General features: G+C 40.0%; 1 protein-coding gene across 3 annotated transcripts in view; it reads left to right on the top strand.

Annotated features, from left to right (window-relative positions):
* Nucleotides 1–16,862, top strand: part of GIPC2 (GIPC PDZ domain containing family member 2) — an 88,536-nt gene that overhangs the window by 60,583 nt on the left and 11,091 nt on the right. Inside the window, exons 5-6 of one of the 3 annotated variants that reach the window (XM_032614019.1) lie at nucleotides 4,404–4,485; nucleotides 6,039–7,259. In XM_032614019.1, coding sequence (XP_032469910.1) covers nucleotides 4,404–4,485; nucleotides 6,039–6,061 — 105 coding nt within the window. In that variant the 3' untranslated portion in view covers nucleotides 6,062–7,259. Of the gene's footprint in view, nucleotides 1–4,403; nucleotides 4,486–6,038; nucleotides 7,260–16,862 lie in introns of those variants that run through there. The other 2 variants (XM_032614000.1, XM_032614009.1) reach the window with 2 other exon arrangements.

Genomic DNA, 16,862 nt, shown 5'->3' on the forward strand with positions numbered 1-16,862 from the left:
AGGGGGAAGGCATGTCTGTGTGCACCTACCGTCTTAGGGCTCCCAGCTGTTTGAAGAGCAAGAGAGTGAGACAGATGAATGGTTAGGAGGCTGTTTTCATAGGATCCAGAGCTTTTGGGGGACGATGTCAGGGTCAGTCACGGGTGTGGTTTGTCGGAGCAGACCCTCAAGGAACCACGAGGCCAGGGTTGTCCTCTTGAATGTTTGAGTCACCCAGGATGTTGTCTGTTTTGGAGAATCCAGAGGAAGACTCCGAGTCGAGTGCCTTGGTCCTGGGTGAATGAAAAGATTGATCTGGAGGCAAGTGACAATGGAGAGGCCTGGGAGAGCTGAAAACATTTTGAAAGTGAGATATGACAAGATTTGTGAAAAAACCCAGGGCAGTGACATCTGGTTGTTCTGAGTCTTTGCTTTTCCAATGCCCAGCACACTGCCAGACATAATGCTGAAGTCCAGTAAATGTTTATTGTTGAACAAATGAACAAACCTCAGTGGAAGAAAGGAATCTGTAAGAGGATGGAAGGACAGTGGGAAGGAGCTAGGGGATGCCAAGTGTGCTTTAAAGTGGAGGAGAAAAGGACAGGCCTTCAAACTGTTTGCAAAGGAAGTGGGGTCGGCAGGAAAAACTCCATGTCACTGCAGGAGGAGCGCCCTCTTCTAACAGTTAAAATGGGTAATACATATCTGTTTCTTTATGAGCAGCTGCTATATAGAAGGTGCTGGAATGAAAAAGAATAACTGCAGATCTGCCTGAGGAGGTGGGAAAGATTCATTCCAAGAAAAACATCTAAAACTCCCTTCCTATTTGCATAGCCTGCTTCATTAAATAGGGCAATTAAAATAGCTCGTAATAAAGGGGAAAAAAAAAACTAGTTTGGTGCTAATATTAAATTTGATACAAATGACCTACCATTTAATTTCAAACACCAAAGGATTTACAGATTTGAAGCAAATCAGCCCCTCATTATCTAGCACAATTTCTGAAAACGGAACTATACTCCACCTGCATACCTCACGATTTATTCACTATGTGTTTGTTGAGACAGGTACAGTCCAGGTGCTGGTGATACAAAGATGGATAAAGACGTTGTTTTTCCTTTAAAAGGAGAGAGGCAGGAAAAGAAACTATTACAAATCAGAAGGGCAAGGTTAATGTCATAAAGGAGGGGCTGGCTGATCAGCTGCAGTCAGGGATTGGGAAAGGGAAATCAGGGAGAGTTCCCTCCAGAAGAAATGGTTGAGTTGGTCAAAGATGGGGAGAAGAGTGTTCTAGGCATGAAATGGAAATGTCCACGGGACTGGAGTGTGCTGCAAGTACCTGGTGGGGGGTGATGAGGCTGGAGGTAGAGGCCTGGGTCAGGGCGTGAAGGACCTGTGGATAATGGAGCGGGGGGTGCTATTTAAAAATTGCAAGGGGAACAGCAAATCAGTTTTGTGTTTTAGAAAAACCCCTTGGTTCTGGGGGATGGGATATTGAGCAGGGTGGATTTGAGAGTGTGAAGATTTTTCTTTTTAATTTTAATTTTATTTTTGGCTGCATTGGGTCTTCATTGCTGTGTGCGGGCTTTCTCTAGTTGCGGCGAGCAGGGGCTACTTTTCATTGCGGTGCGCAGGCTTCTCCCTGTGGTGGCTTCTCTTGCTGTGGAGCACAGGCTCTAGGTGCACGGGCTACAGTAGTTGTGGTGCGTGGGCTCTAGGGCTCAGGCTCAGTAGTTGTGGCGCACGGGCTTAGTTGCTCTGCGACATGTGAGATCTTCCCGGACCAGGGCTTGAACCCGTGTCCCCTGCATTAGCAGGCGGATTCTTAACCACTGTGCCACCAGGGAAGTCCCGAGCCTGAAGATTTCAGGCAGGGAGACCAATTAGGAGACTTCTGCAAATAAGAAAAGACAAGGGGAGTATTATTCAGACATGAAAAAGAAGAAAATCCTGCCATTTGTAACAACATGGATGGACCGTGAGGGTATTAAGCTAAGTGAAATAAGTCAGACAGAGAAAGACAAATATTGGATGACCTCAGTTATATACTCCTCTCACCTCCCCCCCCCCCAAATCCCCCACCTCATACAGAAATGGAGCAGATTGGTTGTTGCCAAAGGTAGTGGGTTGGGGGTGGGTGGGTGAAATGGGTGAAGAGGGTCAAGGTACAAACTTCCACTTATAAACAAGTCCTGAGGATAGACTGCACAGCATGGTGACTATAGTTTATAATACTCTATTATATATTTGAAAGTTGCTAAGAGACTAGATCTTAAAAGTTCTCATCACAAGGAAAAAAATAACTATGTGTGGTTATGGATGTTAACTAGACTTATTGTGGTGATGATTTTACAGTATATACGCATATCAAATCTTTATGTTGTATACCTGAAACTAAGATAATGTTATATGTCAATTATATCTCAATTTAAAAAAGTCAGGACTGAACACAGGCAATCAGAACGTGAATGGAAGAGGGGGTGATGAGGTCAAGAGCTATTTAGGATAGTAAGATCTTGGTGGCCATTGTTTGTTTTTTTTGTGGTATGCTGGGCCTCCCACTACTGGGGCCTCTCCCGTCGCGGAGCACAGGCTCCGGACGCGCAGGCCCAGCGGCCACGGCTCACCGGCCCAGCCGCTCTGCGGCTTGTGAGATCTTCCTGGACCGGTGCACGAACCCGTGTCCCCTGCATCAGCAGGCGGACTCTCAACCACTGCACCACCAGGGAAGCCCTGCAGTGTAGTCTTGAATTCAACATTTGTACCCGTAGTTGAGTGTTTAACATCTTTGGGCAAATTTTATTTCAGCTATGAAGCCATTTAAAACCAAGTATTGAAATAAACTAAACAGAACCAGACTTCACCAAATATTAAACCAAGATTTTAAAAGAATAATAAAATATGTCCAATCATGTTTTTCATAGAAACTTGTAGGAAGAACAAAAATATTTTGGTACCATTAATACATAAAACAATTATTTAAAAATATTATTTCACCATCTTATAAAATTTCTATTTTTATAACATACTCAATACATTAATGTGGTAACACATGTGTGTAATTGATAAAAATTGCATACAGTAGTCCCCTCTTATCCACAGTGGACACTTTCCAAAACCCCCAGTGGATGTGTGAAACTGTGTATAGTACTGAAACTTATATATACTATGTTTTTTCCTATACATACATACCTATGATAAAGTTTAACTTATAAGTTGGACACAGTAAAAGATGATAATAACTAATAGTAAAATAGAACTATTATAAAATACACTATAATAAAAGTTGTGTGAACGTGATCTCTCCAAATGTCTTATTTTACTGTACTCGCCCTTCTTGTGATGATGTGACATGATAAAATGCCAGTGTGATGGGATGGAGTGAGGTAAATGACATAGGCATTGTGACATAGTGTTAGGCTACCACTGACCTTCTGACTCTAAGTCAGAAGGAGGATCATCTGCTTGGGTGATCCTGGATCACCTAGCCGTGATGATGGTGAAGGTTGGATCTCAGGAGCAGGTGATGTCTGTGGTTGGGAATTCTGGGATGGAGCAGGAGGTGTGAGATTTTATCATACTACTCAGAGTGGTACACAATGTAAAACTTGTGAACTGTTTATTTCTGGAATTTTCCATATAATATTTTTGGACCTCAGTTGACTGAGGTAACTGAAACTGAGGAAAGCAAGACCACAGATGAGGGGGGGACTTCTGTTCAATAAAATTAATAAAAAAATAAATAATAGGGGTATGTGTTCAGAGTGTTTTACTCTTGGGGTGAGCTGTTAATGCATATGGCCTGCATGATAAAGACCAAAGCCCTATTCAAGGCCAACAGGACTCCTTAAGATCTAGTCATATCTGGCGCTATGATTCCCATCACATGGGACTTCTTGCAGTCCTTTAACCCACTGTACGCTTTTATCAGACTCTGCAACCTCACATAGACTTTGTGTATATATTGCCTTCTACTTTCGGTGCCTGCTTCTGCTTATCTGATGCCAGTTCATTTTGAAAACACAGTTCTTAAGTCACCTTTCTGAAGTCTTCCTGGACACTTAGAGATTTAAATTTACTTCCCCTGTGATGCCTCTTTGCCTTTGACATCCTTTAGAAATTGTCCTTATTATTGTTAAATAGCTATTTCTTTTCACATCTGTCTCCCTTCTAGACTGCTAGCTGCTTGGAGACTGTTCTTGCTTTTCTTCTTTGAATCTATAATACTTAACACAAACACCAAAAATATTTACTATATTCATTTGTATTGAGTTGCAGTGCACATTCTAGATATATTTCCATTCAAATTAGCTGAAGTACACAACCAGGAACTGGCTCCACATCAGATTTCCCCCTATGTATGGCTTGACATTTAAGAGATTATACATAAAAATATGATTTTATTTCTCTTTTCTTTGATAAAGCCCTCTGAAACCAAAACAAAGGCGATTGGAAAGGTTGATGATCTTCTTGAATTGTACATGGGAATTCGAGATATCGATTTAGGTAAGATCATACTATTTTAAAAATTCTTATGTCTTAATTTGATGGAACTTAATGCTTGTGTCTTGCTTGCATTTATTGTCACATATTTTTCAAGATAAACAGTATCTGTGTAGTGATGAAAAGCATAATGAAAATAAAGATAAATAAAAATGAAAAGAACACCTGGCCCTTACCCCTTATTAGTTATGAGGCCTCAAAGCCAAGTCAACTTTCCTAAACTTCAGGGTTTTTTTTTTTTACGGGAAAATGTTCATTTTATCTATTTTTTAAAATTGAAGTATAGTTGATTTACAATATTGTGTTAGTTTCAGGTGTACAGCAAAGTGATTCAGTTATATATATATATATTTTTCAGATTCTTTTCCATTATAGGTTATTATAAGATATTAAATATAGTTCCCTGTGCTATATAGTAAATCCTTGTTGTTTATTTATTTTATGTATAGTAGTGTGTATCTATTAATCCCAAACTCCTACTTTATCCCTCCCCCCCCTTTTTCCCTTTGGTAACTGTAAGTTTGTTTTCCATGTCTGTGAGTCTGTTTCTGTTCTGTAAATTAGTTCATTTGTATTATTTTTTAGATTCTACATATAAGTGATATCATATTTTTCTTTATCTTACTTCCACCCATGTTGTTGCAAATGGCAATATTTCATTCTTTTTTTATGGCTGAGTAGTAATATATCTATATCTATCACATCTTCTTTATCCATTCATCTGCCAATGGACACTTACATTGCTTCCGTGTCTTGGCTATTGTAAATAGTGCTGCTATGAACATTGGTGTGCATGTATCTTTTTGAATTAGAGTGTTCAGCTTTTCCAGTGTATGCCCAGTAGTGGGATTGCAGGATCATATGGTAGCTCTATATTTAGTTTTTTAAGGAACCTCCATACTGTTTTCCAAGTGGCTGCACCAATTTACATTCCCACCAACAATGTAGGAGTGTTCCTTTTTCTCCACACCCTCTCCAGCACTTATTATTTGTAGACTTTTTTTTTGGCTGTGCTGTGCAGCATGCGGAATCTTAGTTTTCTGACCAGGGATTGAAACCATGCCCCTTGCATTGGGAGCACAGAGTCTTAACCACTGGACTACCAGTTAAGTCCCCTATTATTTGTAGACTTTTTGATGATGGCCATTCTGACGGATGTGAGGTGATAACTCATTGTAATTTTGATTTGCATTTCTCTAATAATTAGTGATGTTGAGCATCTCTTCATGTGCCTGTTGACCATCTGTATGTCTTCTTTGGAGAAATGCCTATTTAGGTTTTCTGCCCATTTTTTGATTGGGTTGTTTGTTTCCTTGGTATTGAGTTGTAGAGGCTGTTTTAAACTTCAGTTTTTAACCTATAAATAATATTTCCTACATAAGCAGTTTTATGGATTTAAAAAATATATATGATGATAGATGTTAACTAGACTTACTGTGGTGATGATTTCATAATATATACATATATTAAAATATATGTGGAAAAATTTGTAAATGATACATATGGAAAGTATTTAATACATCAGATTTAATGGACAAATTGTGTATTTGTTACAGTATTAAAGTTGTGCCCCATTTAATAAGATTACTGAAACCTTGTGAACAATGGATCAAATATGAAGAAAGCAGACACACTTGGCATGTGACGAACAAGGGCATTTGAATTTCTGTGTATTTCTTTATTTTATTTTTTAAAAATTTTATTTATTTATTTTTTGGCAGCGATGGGTCTTCGTGGCTGCATACGGGCTTTCTCTAGTTGCAGTGAGCAGGGCTACTCTTCCTTGCAGTGTGCAGGTGTCTCATTGTGGTGGCTTCTCTTGTTGTGGAGCATGGGCTCTAGGCATGCAGGCTTCAGTAGTTGTGGCTCACGGGCTCTAGAGCACAGGCTCAGTAGTTGTGGCGCATGGGCTTAGTTGCTCCACAGCATGTGGGATCTTCCCGGACCAGGGCTCGAACCCCTGTCCCCTGCATTAGCAGGCGGATTCTTAACCACTGTGCCACCAGGGAAGCCCTCTGTGTATTTCTTATGTCATCATTAGGATGTCAGTATCTTGATCTCTCAGTTAAGACTCTATCAATTGCAGATAACAAATGAAACAAAACAAAACTCAACAAATCTAATTCCAACTGGCTTAAGGGAATGTTAAGCCAGGGAAATGTTCTGGTTCTTATAGCTGAAAATTCCAGAGGTAGATCTTGGCTTCAAAAATGGTTAGAACTGGAATTCTCACGCTGTCATCAGGATGTGGTTTCTCTTCTCTCAATTCTGGCTTCATTTCAGATCCCCATGGTATCCCCTGGCAGCTTCAGGCCCTCCGTCATAGAGCCCAAATGACAGCCATGGCTCCACCCTCTACATCTTCTTGGTGGCAAGCACAGTGGGAGAGAGGGAGGGCCTTTTCCAAGTCATTCAAACAAAATGCTCAGGATCGTCTCTGTCTCAAGTGAATTAGTCACAGAGGCCAGGGAGGTGGTTAGGTCTGGGTCAAATGCTCTACCTATGCAACAGAGAGTGACTCTGAAATACAAGGGCTGAGATTGTGCAGGGCCTGGTCCCTCCAGTGTAGAAGCAAATGATAAATGTTCCCTTAAGAAGGGCAGGTGGATGCTGGATGGGGAAAGAGTGAATGAGAATGCTAGTGGTGGGGTGTGTGCCTGCATGCATCTGTGTGTGTGGGCGTGGGTGAATTTGTATCAGGTACTTAATAAATTTTTTAAAGTCAAAGACTGGGACTATTTTATTTACTTGCTACCAGGGAAAGTATTTTACTTTACATTAGCTAGAAGTATTTAAAACTCATTCTTCCTTTTCTACTTCTACTCATTTTCCTTTTTCCTTACAGAGTTTATTCTTATTTTTTTCTAGCCTATCTGAACTTTAAAAATAAAATTTTTATGTTGGCTGTGCAGATGATGTCTCTAATTAAAAAAAGTGATACTCTTTTCTAGCTCCTTTAAGAGAAATATAAAATTTGCATATAATAGATCCTTGCTACACACGACACAAAGTTAAAGCTGAGATGATCCTACAGAAAGCAAGTGTTTTAAAATGTTTCTCACAACCTGTTTGTATTTGGAAAAATAAAGAGATTTGCATAAATGATGTGGGCCTGTGGCAGTTATGCAAATGAACCTGCAAATGAGAGTAAAGGGGATTTAGAGATGGTAGTGCTCTTAAACTCAGGTAGTGTTTGTTAGGAAAGTAATATGAAATATCTCTATTCAATTGAGAAGTTTTAAAATTGTATACTGTATAAATATTATAAGATTCAGGAACTAGGGTATCAGTTGCTGGATCTTGAGCTTTAGGAGAATCATACTTTTCAAAGGTGAGAACTTAAAGCAGTGCTTAACTTTAGAACTTAATTTTGGGCATAGGTCTTATAGCTACTTAAGTATAAATAGGGCATAAGTAAATAAATCATATTTAATAATAAATCTTTTGTTATTAAAATATACAGATATACAGGGAAGAGTGCAGGGCAATGGTACAAGTAATTATAAATGAATTAAGAGAGTTCTTCTTTTATAGATTTATTTAATTAAATTTTTGGCTGTATTGGGTCTTTGTTGCTGCGCGCAGGTTTTTTCTAGTTGTGGCGAGTGGGGGGGTTACTCTTCATTGCGGTGCACAGGCTTCTCATTGTGATGGCTTCTCTCGTTGCTGGGCACAGGCTCTAGGCGTGCAGGCTTCAGTAGTTGTGGCTCGTGGGCTCTAGAGCGCAGACTCAGTAGTTGTGGCACATGGACTTAGTTGCTTCACGGCATGTGGGATCTTCCTGGACCAGGGCTCGAACCCGTGTGCCCTGCATTGGCAGGCAGATTCTTAACCACTGCGACACCAGGGAAGCCCAATAAAGTTCTTTAAAGATCAATTTTCTTTCACGCTGACAAATTGAGCACTAAACATTCCTTGTAAATTAACTAGTAATCCCTTTATAAAGTTAATTAATCAAATTCCTCCAATGGCATAAAAATCATTATTATTATACATGATTAGCAACGTGATTAGTCACCTAGGGAGGTAAAGTTTAAGGAAAGTAATTATTTTGAGAATGTGAACCATTGTTGAATTAGGAATTTCTCTCATTATTCAGATCTGATTAGCATGAAATATGACTCACAAATATGACACTGATTCAACAGACAAATGAATATATTTACTTGTTTGTATTCCAAGCATTTCTTAGCTTTCAGAAATGTTGTCTTAATGCAAATTACATTGATATCATGTTATATTCGAGTTAATATGTTTTTGTTAGAAAACTTAAAAAGTAATATGGCAATAAAATGACTAAAACTCAAAACACTATCCTCAAAAAAGGATTGGGATGTATTTACCATTTGAAAATGGAAAACAATTCAAATGGGTTTATGTAGAAGTAACCCTGAAAGGGATAGTGCTTCATTTGGTTGTAGAGTTGTGAACTATTTCACAACCAAACCAATGCCAGCCAACGTGGCTTTCCTTGGAATGTTACCCAATGGGTAAAATGGTTTCTGGAAGGTTTTGAGTCCTGTAAGACCCTAGATGGGATTGACCTAACTTAAAGGAAAGTTGTGTCATATAAGGTTCTTCATGAATATTTAAGGCCATTGTGTAAATTGTATATGGAACTACACTATTTTCTGATGATGCCAACTTAGGAGTTTGGAGATCATCCCAGCAACTTCAGAATTTTAGGATTTCTAATTTATAAAGAGATCCAGAGGTGGGGGGGGGGCCTTCAAGATGGCAGAGGAGTAACACTTGGAGATCATCTTCCTTCCCCAAAATACATCAAAAATACATCTACATGTGGAACAACTCCTCAAGAGCACTTACTGAATGCTGGCAGAAGATTTCAGACTTCCCAAAAGGCAAGAAGCTCCCCACGTACCTGGGTAGGGCAAAAGAAAAAAGAAAAAACAGAGGCAAAAGAATAAGGATGGGACCTGCAACTCTGGAAGGGAGATGTGAAGGAGGAAAGGTTTCCACACACTAGGAAGACCCTTCACTGGTGGAGATGGGGGGGCGGTGGGTGGGGGGGAAGATTCGGAGCCACAGAGGAGAGCACAGCAACAGGGGTGTGGAGGGCAAAGCAGAGAGATTCCTGCACAGAGGATCAGTGCTGACCAGCACTCACTAGCCCGAGAGGCTTGTCTGCTTACACACTGGGGCAGGTGAGGGCTGGGAGCTGAGGCTTGGGCTCTGGAGGTCAGATCCCAGGGAGAGGACTGGGGTTGACTGTGTGAACACAGGCTGAAGGGGGCTAGTGCACCATAGGTAGCAGGAAGGGAGTCTGGGAAAAAGTCTGGACCTGCCTAAGAGGCAAGAGACCATTGTTTCAGGGTGTGCGAGGAGAAGGGGAATTCCTTCCCTGTCTGCCCACAGAAGGCAGAGAACTGCCTAAACAAGCTCCAGAGATGCGCGCGAGCTGTGGCTATCAGCGCGGACCCCAGAGACGGGCATGAAATGCTAAGGCTGCTGCTGCCGCCACCAAGAAGCCTGTGTGCAAATACAGGTCACTATCCACACTGCCTCAGGATCCTGTGCAGCCCGCCACTGCCAGGGTCCCGTGATCCAGGGACAACTTCCCTGGATGAACACACAGTGCACCTCAGGCTGTTGCAACATCATGGTGGCCTCTGCTGCCACAGGCTTGCCCTGCATTCCAATTATAACTACTGTACCCCTCCGTCCCCCTGGCCTTAGTGAACCAGAGACCCCTAATCAGCCGCTTCTTTAACCTCCTCCTGTATGGGTGGAAACAGAAGCCTGAGGGCGACCTACACGCAGAGGTGGGGCCAAAACCAAAGCTGAACCCCAGGAGCTGTGCGAACAAAGAAGAGAAAGGGAAATTTCTCTGTGCAGCATCAGGAGCAGCGGATTAAATCTCCACAGTCAACTTGATGTACCCTGCATCTGTGGAATACCTGAATAGACAACGAATCAATCCAGAACTGAAGCGGTAGACTTTGGGAGCAGCTGTAGACTTGGGGTTTGCTGTCTGCGACTGACTTGTTTCTGATTTTTATGTTTATTTTAGTATAGGTTTTGACACTTGTTATCATTGGTGGATTTGTTTATTAGTTTGGTTGCTCTCTTCTTTTTCTAATTACTTTTTAATTTTTTTATTTTAATTTTTAAATTTTAATTATTTTATTTTTATTTTCTTTCTTTATTTCTCCCTTTTCTTCTGAGCCATGTGGCTGACAGGGTCTTGGTGCTCCGGCCTGGTGTCAGGCCTGAGCTTGTGAGGTGGGAGAGCCGAGTTGAGGACATTGGACCACCAGAACCCTTCCAGCCTCATGTAATATCAGTTGGCGAGAGCTCTCCCAGAGATCTCCTTCTCTACACTAAGACCTAATTCCACCAACGGCCAGCAAGCTCCAGTGCTGGATGCCCCATGCCAAACAACTAGCAAGACAGAAACACAACCCCACCCATTGGCAGAGAGGCTACCTAAAATCATACTAAGTCAAGACACCCAAAACTGGATGCAACCCTGCCCAAAAGAAAGACAAGATCCAGCCCCACCCACCAGAATATGGGCACCAGTGCCTCCATCAGGAAGCCTACACAAGCCACTGAACCAACCTTACCCACCGGGGGCAGACACCAAAAGCAATGAGAACTACGAACATGTAGCCTGTGAAAAGGAGACCTCAAACACAGTAAGTTAAGCAAAATGAGAAGACAAAGAAATATGCAGCAGATGAAGGAGCAAGGTAAAAAACCCACCAAACCAAACAAATGAAGAGGAAATAGGCAGTCTACCTGAAAAAGAATTCAGAGTAATGATAGTAAAGATGATCCAAAATCTTGGAAATAGAATGGAGAAAATACAAGAAACGTTTAACAAGGACTTAGAAGAACTAAAGAGCAAGCAAAAAGTGATGAACGACACAATAAATGAAATTAAAAATTCACTAGAAGGAATCAGTAGCAGAATAACTGTGGCAGAAGAATGGATAAGCGACCTGGAAGATAAAATAGTGGAAATAACTACTGCAGAGCAGAATAAAGAAAAAAGAATGAAAAGAATTGACGACAGTCTCAGAGACTTGTGGGAAAACATTAAATGGACCAACATTCGAATTATAGGGGTCCCAGAAGAAGAAGAGGAAAAGAAAGGATCTGAAAAAATATTTGTAGAGATTATAGTTGAAAACTTCCCTAACATGGGAAAGGAAATAGTCAATCAAGTCCAGGAAGTTCAGAGAGTCCCATACAGGATAAATCCAAGGAGAAACACGCCAAGACACATATTAATCAAACTATCAAAAATTAAATACAAAGAAAAATATTAAAAGCAGCAAGGGAAAAGCAGCAAATAACATACAAGGAGTTCCCATAAGGTTAACAGTTGATCTTTCAGCAGAAACTCTGCAAGCCAGAAGGAAGTAGCAAGACATATTTAAAGTGATGAAAGGGAAAAACCTACACCCAAGATTACTCTACCCAGCAAGGATCTCATTCAGATTCAACGGAGAAATTAAAACCTTTACAGAGAAGCAAAAGCTAGGAGAATTCAGCACCAAGAAACCAGCTGTACAACAAATGCTAAAGAGTCTTCTCTAGGCAGGAAACACAAGAAAAGGAAATGACCTACAAAAACAAACCCAAAACAATGAACAAAAGGGTAATAGGAACATACATATTGATAATTACCTTAAATGTGAATTGATTAAATGCTACAGCCAAAAGTTATAGACTGGCTGAAGGATACAAAAACAAGACCCGTATATATGCTGTCTGTAAGAGATCCACTTCAGACCCAGGGACACATACAGACTGAAAGTGAGGGGATGGAAAAAGATACTCCATGCGAATGGAAATGCAAAGAAAGCTGGAGTAGCAATTCTCACATCAGACAAAATAGACTTTAAAACAAAGACTATTACAAGAGACAAAGAAGGACACTACATAATGATCAAGGGATCAATCCAAGAAGAAGATATAACAGTTGTAAATATTTATGTACCCAACATAGGAGCACCTGAATACATAAGACGAATGCTAACAGCCATAAAACGGGAAATTGACAGTAACATAATCATAGTAGGGTACTTTAACACCCCACTTTCACCAATGGACAGATTATCCAAAAGGAAAATAAATAAGGAAACACAAGCTTTAAATGACACATTAAAGAAGATGGACTTAATTGATATTTGTAGGACATTCCATCCAAAAACAACAGAATACACTTTCTTCTCAAGGACTCATGGAACATTCTCCAGGATAGATCATATCTTAGGTCACAAATCAATCCTTGATAAATTTAAGAAAATTGAAATCATATCAAGTATCTTTTCTGAACACAATGCTATGAGACTAGATATCAATTACAGGAAAAAACTGTAAAAAAAATACAAGCACATGGAGGCTAACAATACGCTACCAAATAACCAAAAGGTCACTGAAGATATCAAAGAGGAACTAAAAAAATACCTGAAAAAATTACAATGAAAACACAATGACCCAAAACCTATGGGATGTAACAAAAGCAGTTCTAAAAGGGAAGTTTATAGCAATACAATCCTACCTCAAGAAATATCTCAAATAAACAACCTAACCTTACACCTAAAGCAATTAGAGAAAGAAGAACAAAAATACCCCAAAGTTAGCAGAAGGAAAGAAATCATAAAGATCAGATCAGAAGTAAATGAAAAAGAAATGAAGGAAACAATATCAAAGATCAGTAAAGCTAAAAGCTGGTTCTTGGAGAAGATAAACAAAATTGATAAACCATTAGCCAGACTCATCAAGAAAAAAAGGGAGAAGACTCAAATCGACAGAATTAGAAATAAAAAAGGAGAAGTAACAACTGACACTGCTGAAATACAAAGAATCATGAGGGATTACTACAAGCAACTATATGCCAATAAAATGGGCAACCTGGAAGAAATGGACAAATTTTTAGAAAAGCACAACCTTCTGAGACTGAACCAGGAAGAAATAGAAAACATAAACAGGCCAATCACAAGCACTGAAATTGAAACTGTGATTAAAAATCTTCCAACATACAAAAGGCCAGGACCAGATGGCTTCACAGGCGAATTCTTTCAAATATTTAGAGAAGAGCTAACACCTATCTTTCTCAAACTCTTCCAAAATATAGCAGGGGGAGGAACACTCCCAAACTCATTCTACGAGGCCACCATCACGCTGCTACCAAAACCAGACAAATATGTCACAAAGAAAGAAAACTACAGGCCAATATCACTGATGAACATAGATGCAAAAATCCTCAACAAAATACTAGCAAACAGAATCCAACAGCACATTAAAAGGATCATAACACCATGATCAAGTGGGGTGTATCCCAGGAATGCAAGGATTCTTCAATATACCCAAATCAATCAATGTGATATACCATATTAAAAAACTGAAGGATAAAAACCCTATTATCATCTCAATAAATGCAGAAAAAGCTTTCAACAAAATTCAACAGCCATTTATGATAAAATCCCTCCAGAAAGTAGGCATAGAGGGAACTTACCTCAACATAATAAAGACCATATGTGAGAAACCCACAGCCAACATTGTTCTCAGTGGTGAAAACCTGAAACCATTTCCTCTAAAATCAAGAACAAGACAAGTTTGCCCACTCTCACCACTATTATTCAACATAGTTTTGGAAGTTTTAACCACAGCAATCCGAAAAGAAAAAGAAATAAAAGGAATTCAAATCGCAAAAGAATTAAAGCTGTCAGTGTTTGAAGATGACATGATACTATACATAGAGAATCCTAAAGACGCTACCAGAAAACTACTAGAGCTAATCAATGAATTTGGTAAAGTAGCAGGATACACAATTAATGCACAGAAATCTCATGCATTCCTATACACTAATGATGAAAAATCTGAAAGAGAAATTAAGAAAACACTCCCATTTGCCATTGCAACAAAAAGAGTAAAATACCTAGCAATAAACCTACCTAAGGAGACAAAAGAACAGTACGCAGAAAACTATAAGACACTGATGAAAGAAATTAAAGATGATACAAGCAGATGGAGTGATATACTGTGTTCTTGGATTGGAAGAATCAACATTATGGAAATGACTATACTACTCAAAGCAGTCTAGAGACTCAGTGCAATCCCTATCAAACGACCAGTGGCATTTTTCACAGAATTAGAACAAAAAATTTCACAATTTGTACGGAAACACAAAAGACCCCAAATAGCCAAAGCAATCTTGAGAAAGAAAAATGGAGCTGGAAGAACCAGGCTTTTGGACTTCAGACTATACTACAAAGCTACAGTAATCAAGACAGTATGGTACTTGCACAGAAACAGAAATATAGATCAATGGAATAGGATAGAAAGCCCAGAGATAAACCCACCCACATATGGTCACCTTATTTTTGATAAAGGAGGCAAGAATATACAATGGAGAAAAGACAGCCTCTTAAGTGGTGCTGGGAAAACTGGACAAGTACATGTAAAAGAATGAGATTAGGGCTTCCCTGGTGGTGCAGTGGCTGGGAGTCCACCTGCCAACGCAGGGGATACGGGTTCGTGCCCCGGTCTGGGAAGATCCCACATGCTGCGGAGTGGCTGGGCCCGTGAACCATGGCCGCTGAGCCTGTGCGTCCAGAGCCTGCGTGTCCAGAGCCTGTGCTCTGCAACGGGAGAGGCCGCAACAGTGAGAGGCCTGTGTACCGCAAAAAAAAAAAAAAAAAAAAAGTGAGATTAGAACCCTCCCTAACGCCATACACAAATATAAACTCAAAATGGATTAAAGACCTAAATGTAAGGCCAGACACTATAAAACTCTTAGGAAAACGTAGGCAGAATGCTGTACGACATAAGTCACAGCAAGATCCTTTTTGACCCACCTCCTAGAGAAATGGAAATAAAAACAAATAAACAAATGGGACCTAATGAAACTTAAAGGCTTTTGCACAGCAAAGGAAACCATAATCAAGATGAAAAACAACCCTCAGAATGGGAGTAAATACTTGCAAATGAAGCAACTGACAAAGGATTAATCTCCAAAATATACAAGCATTACATGCGGCTCAATATCAAAAAAACAAAGAAACCAATCCGAAAATGGGCAGAAGACCTAAATAGACATTTCTCCAAGGAAGATATACAGATTGCCCAGAAACACAGAAAGGATGATCAACATCACTAATCATTAGAGAAATGCAAGTCAAAACTACAATTGAGGTATCACCTCACACCAGTCAGAATGGCCATCATGAAAAAAATCTACAAACAGTAACTGCTGGAGAGGGTGTGGAGAAAAGGGAACCCTCTTGCACTGTTGGTGGGAATGTAAATTGATATAGTCACTATGGAGAACGGTATGGAGATTCCTTAAAAAACTAAAAATATAACTACTATATGACCCAGCAATCCCACTACTGGGCATATACCCTGAGAAAACCATAATTCAAAAAGAGTCATGTACCACAGTGTTCATTGCAGCACTATCTAGAATAGGTGGTACATGGAGGCAACCTAAGTGTTCGTCAACAGATAAATGGATAAAGAAGATGTGGCACATATATACAATGGAATATTACTCGGCCATAAAGAGGAATGAAATTGAGTTATTTGTAGTGAGGTGGATGGACCTAGAGTCTGTTATACAGAGTGAAGTTAAGCCAGAAAGAGAAAATACTATATGCTAACACATATATATGGAATCTAAAATAAAAGAAAAAGGGGGGCTTCCCTGGTGGCGCAGTGGTTGACAATCAGCCTGCTGATGCAGGGGACACGAGTTCGTGCCCTGGTCCGGGAGGCTCCCACATGCCGTGGAGCGGCTGCACCCGTGAGCCATGGCCACTGAGCCTGCGCGTCTGGAGCCTGTGCTCTGCAATGGGAGAGGCCACAACAGTGAGAGGCCCGCGTACTGCAAAAAAAAAAAAAGAAGAAAGAAAAAGGTTCTAAAGAACCTAGGGGCAGGACAGTAATGAAGACGCAGACATAGAGAATGGACCTGAGGGCATGGGGAGGGGGAATGGTAAGCTGGGACAAAGAGAGATAGTAGCATTGACATATACACTACCAAATGTAAAATTGATAGCTAGTGGGAAGCAGCTACATAGCACAGGGAGATCAGCTCGGTGCTTTGTGACCACCTAGAGGGGTGGGATAGGGAGGGTGGGAGGGAGGGAGACGCAAGAGGGAGGGGATATGGGGATATATATACATATAGCTGATTCACTTTGTTATACAGCAGAAACTAACACAACATTGTAAAGCAATTATACTCCAATAAAGATGTTAAAAAATTAATGTTATTGCTAATGAAGTTTATCATTTTAAAAGTCGAAATAAAAATCCTTAAAAAAAAAAAGAGATCCAGAAATATGTGGAAAGGAAATTTGAATGATAGTTTCTCAGTAGAGTTTTCCTGTAAAATCTTTTAT

This window comes from Phocoena sinus, chromosome 1 (genome assembly GCF_008692025.1).
Source record: "Phocoena sinus isolate mPhoSin1 chromosome 1, mPhoSin1.pri, whole genome shotgun sequence".
Lineage (NCBI taxonomy): Eukaryota > Metazoa > Chordata > Mammalia > Artiodactyla > Phocoenidae > Phocoena > Phocoena sinus.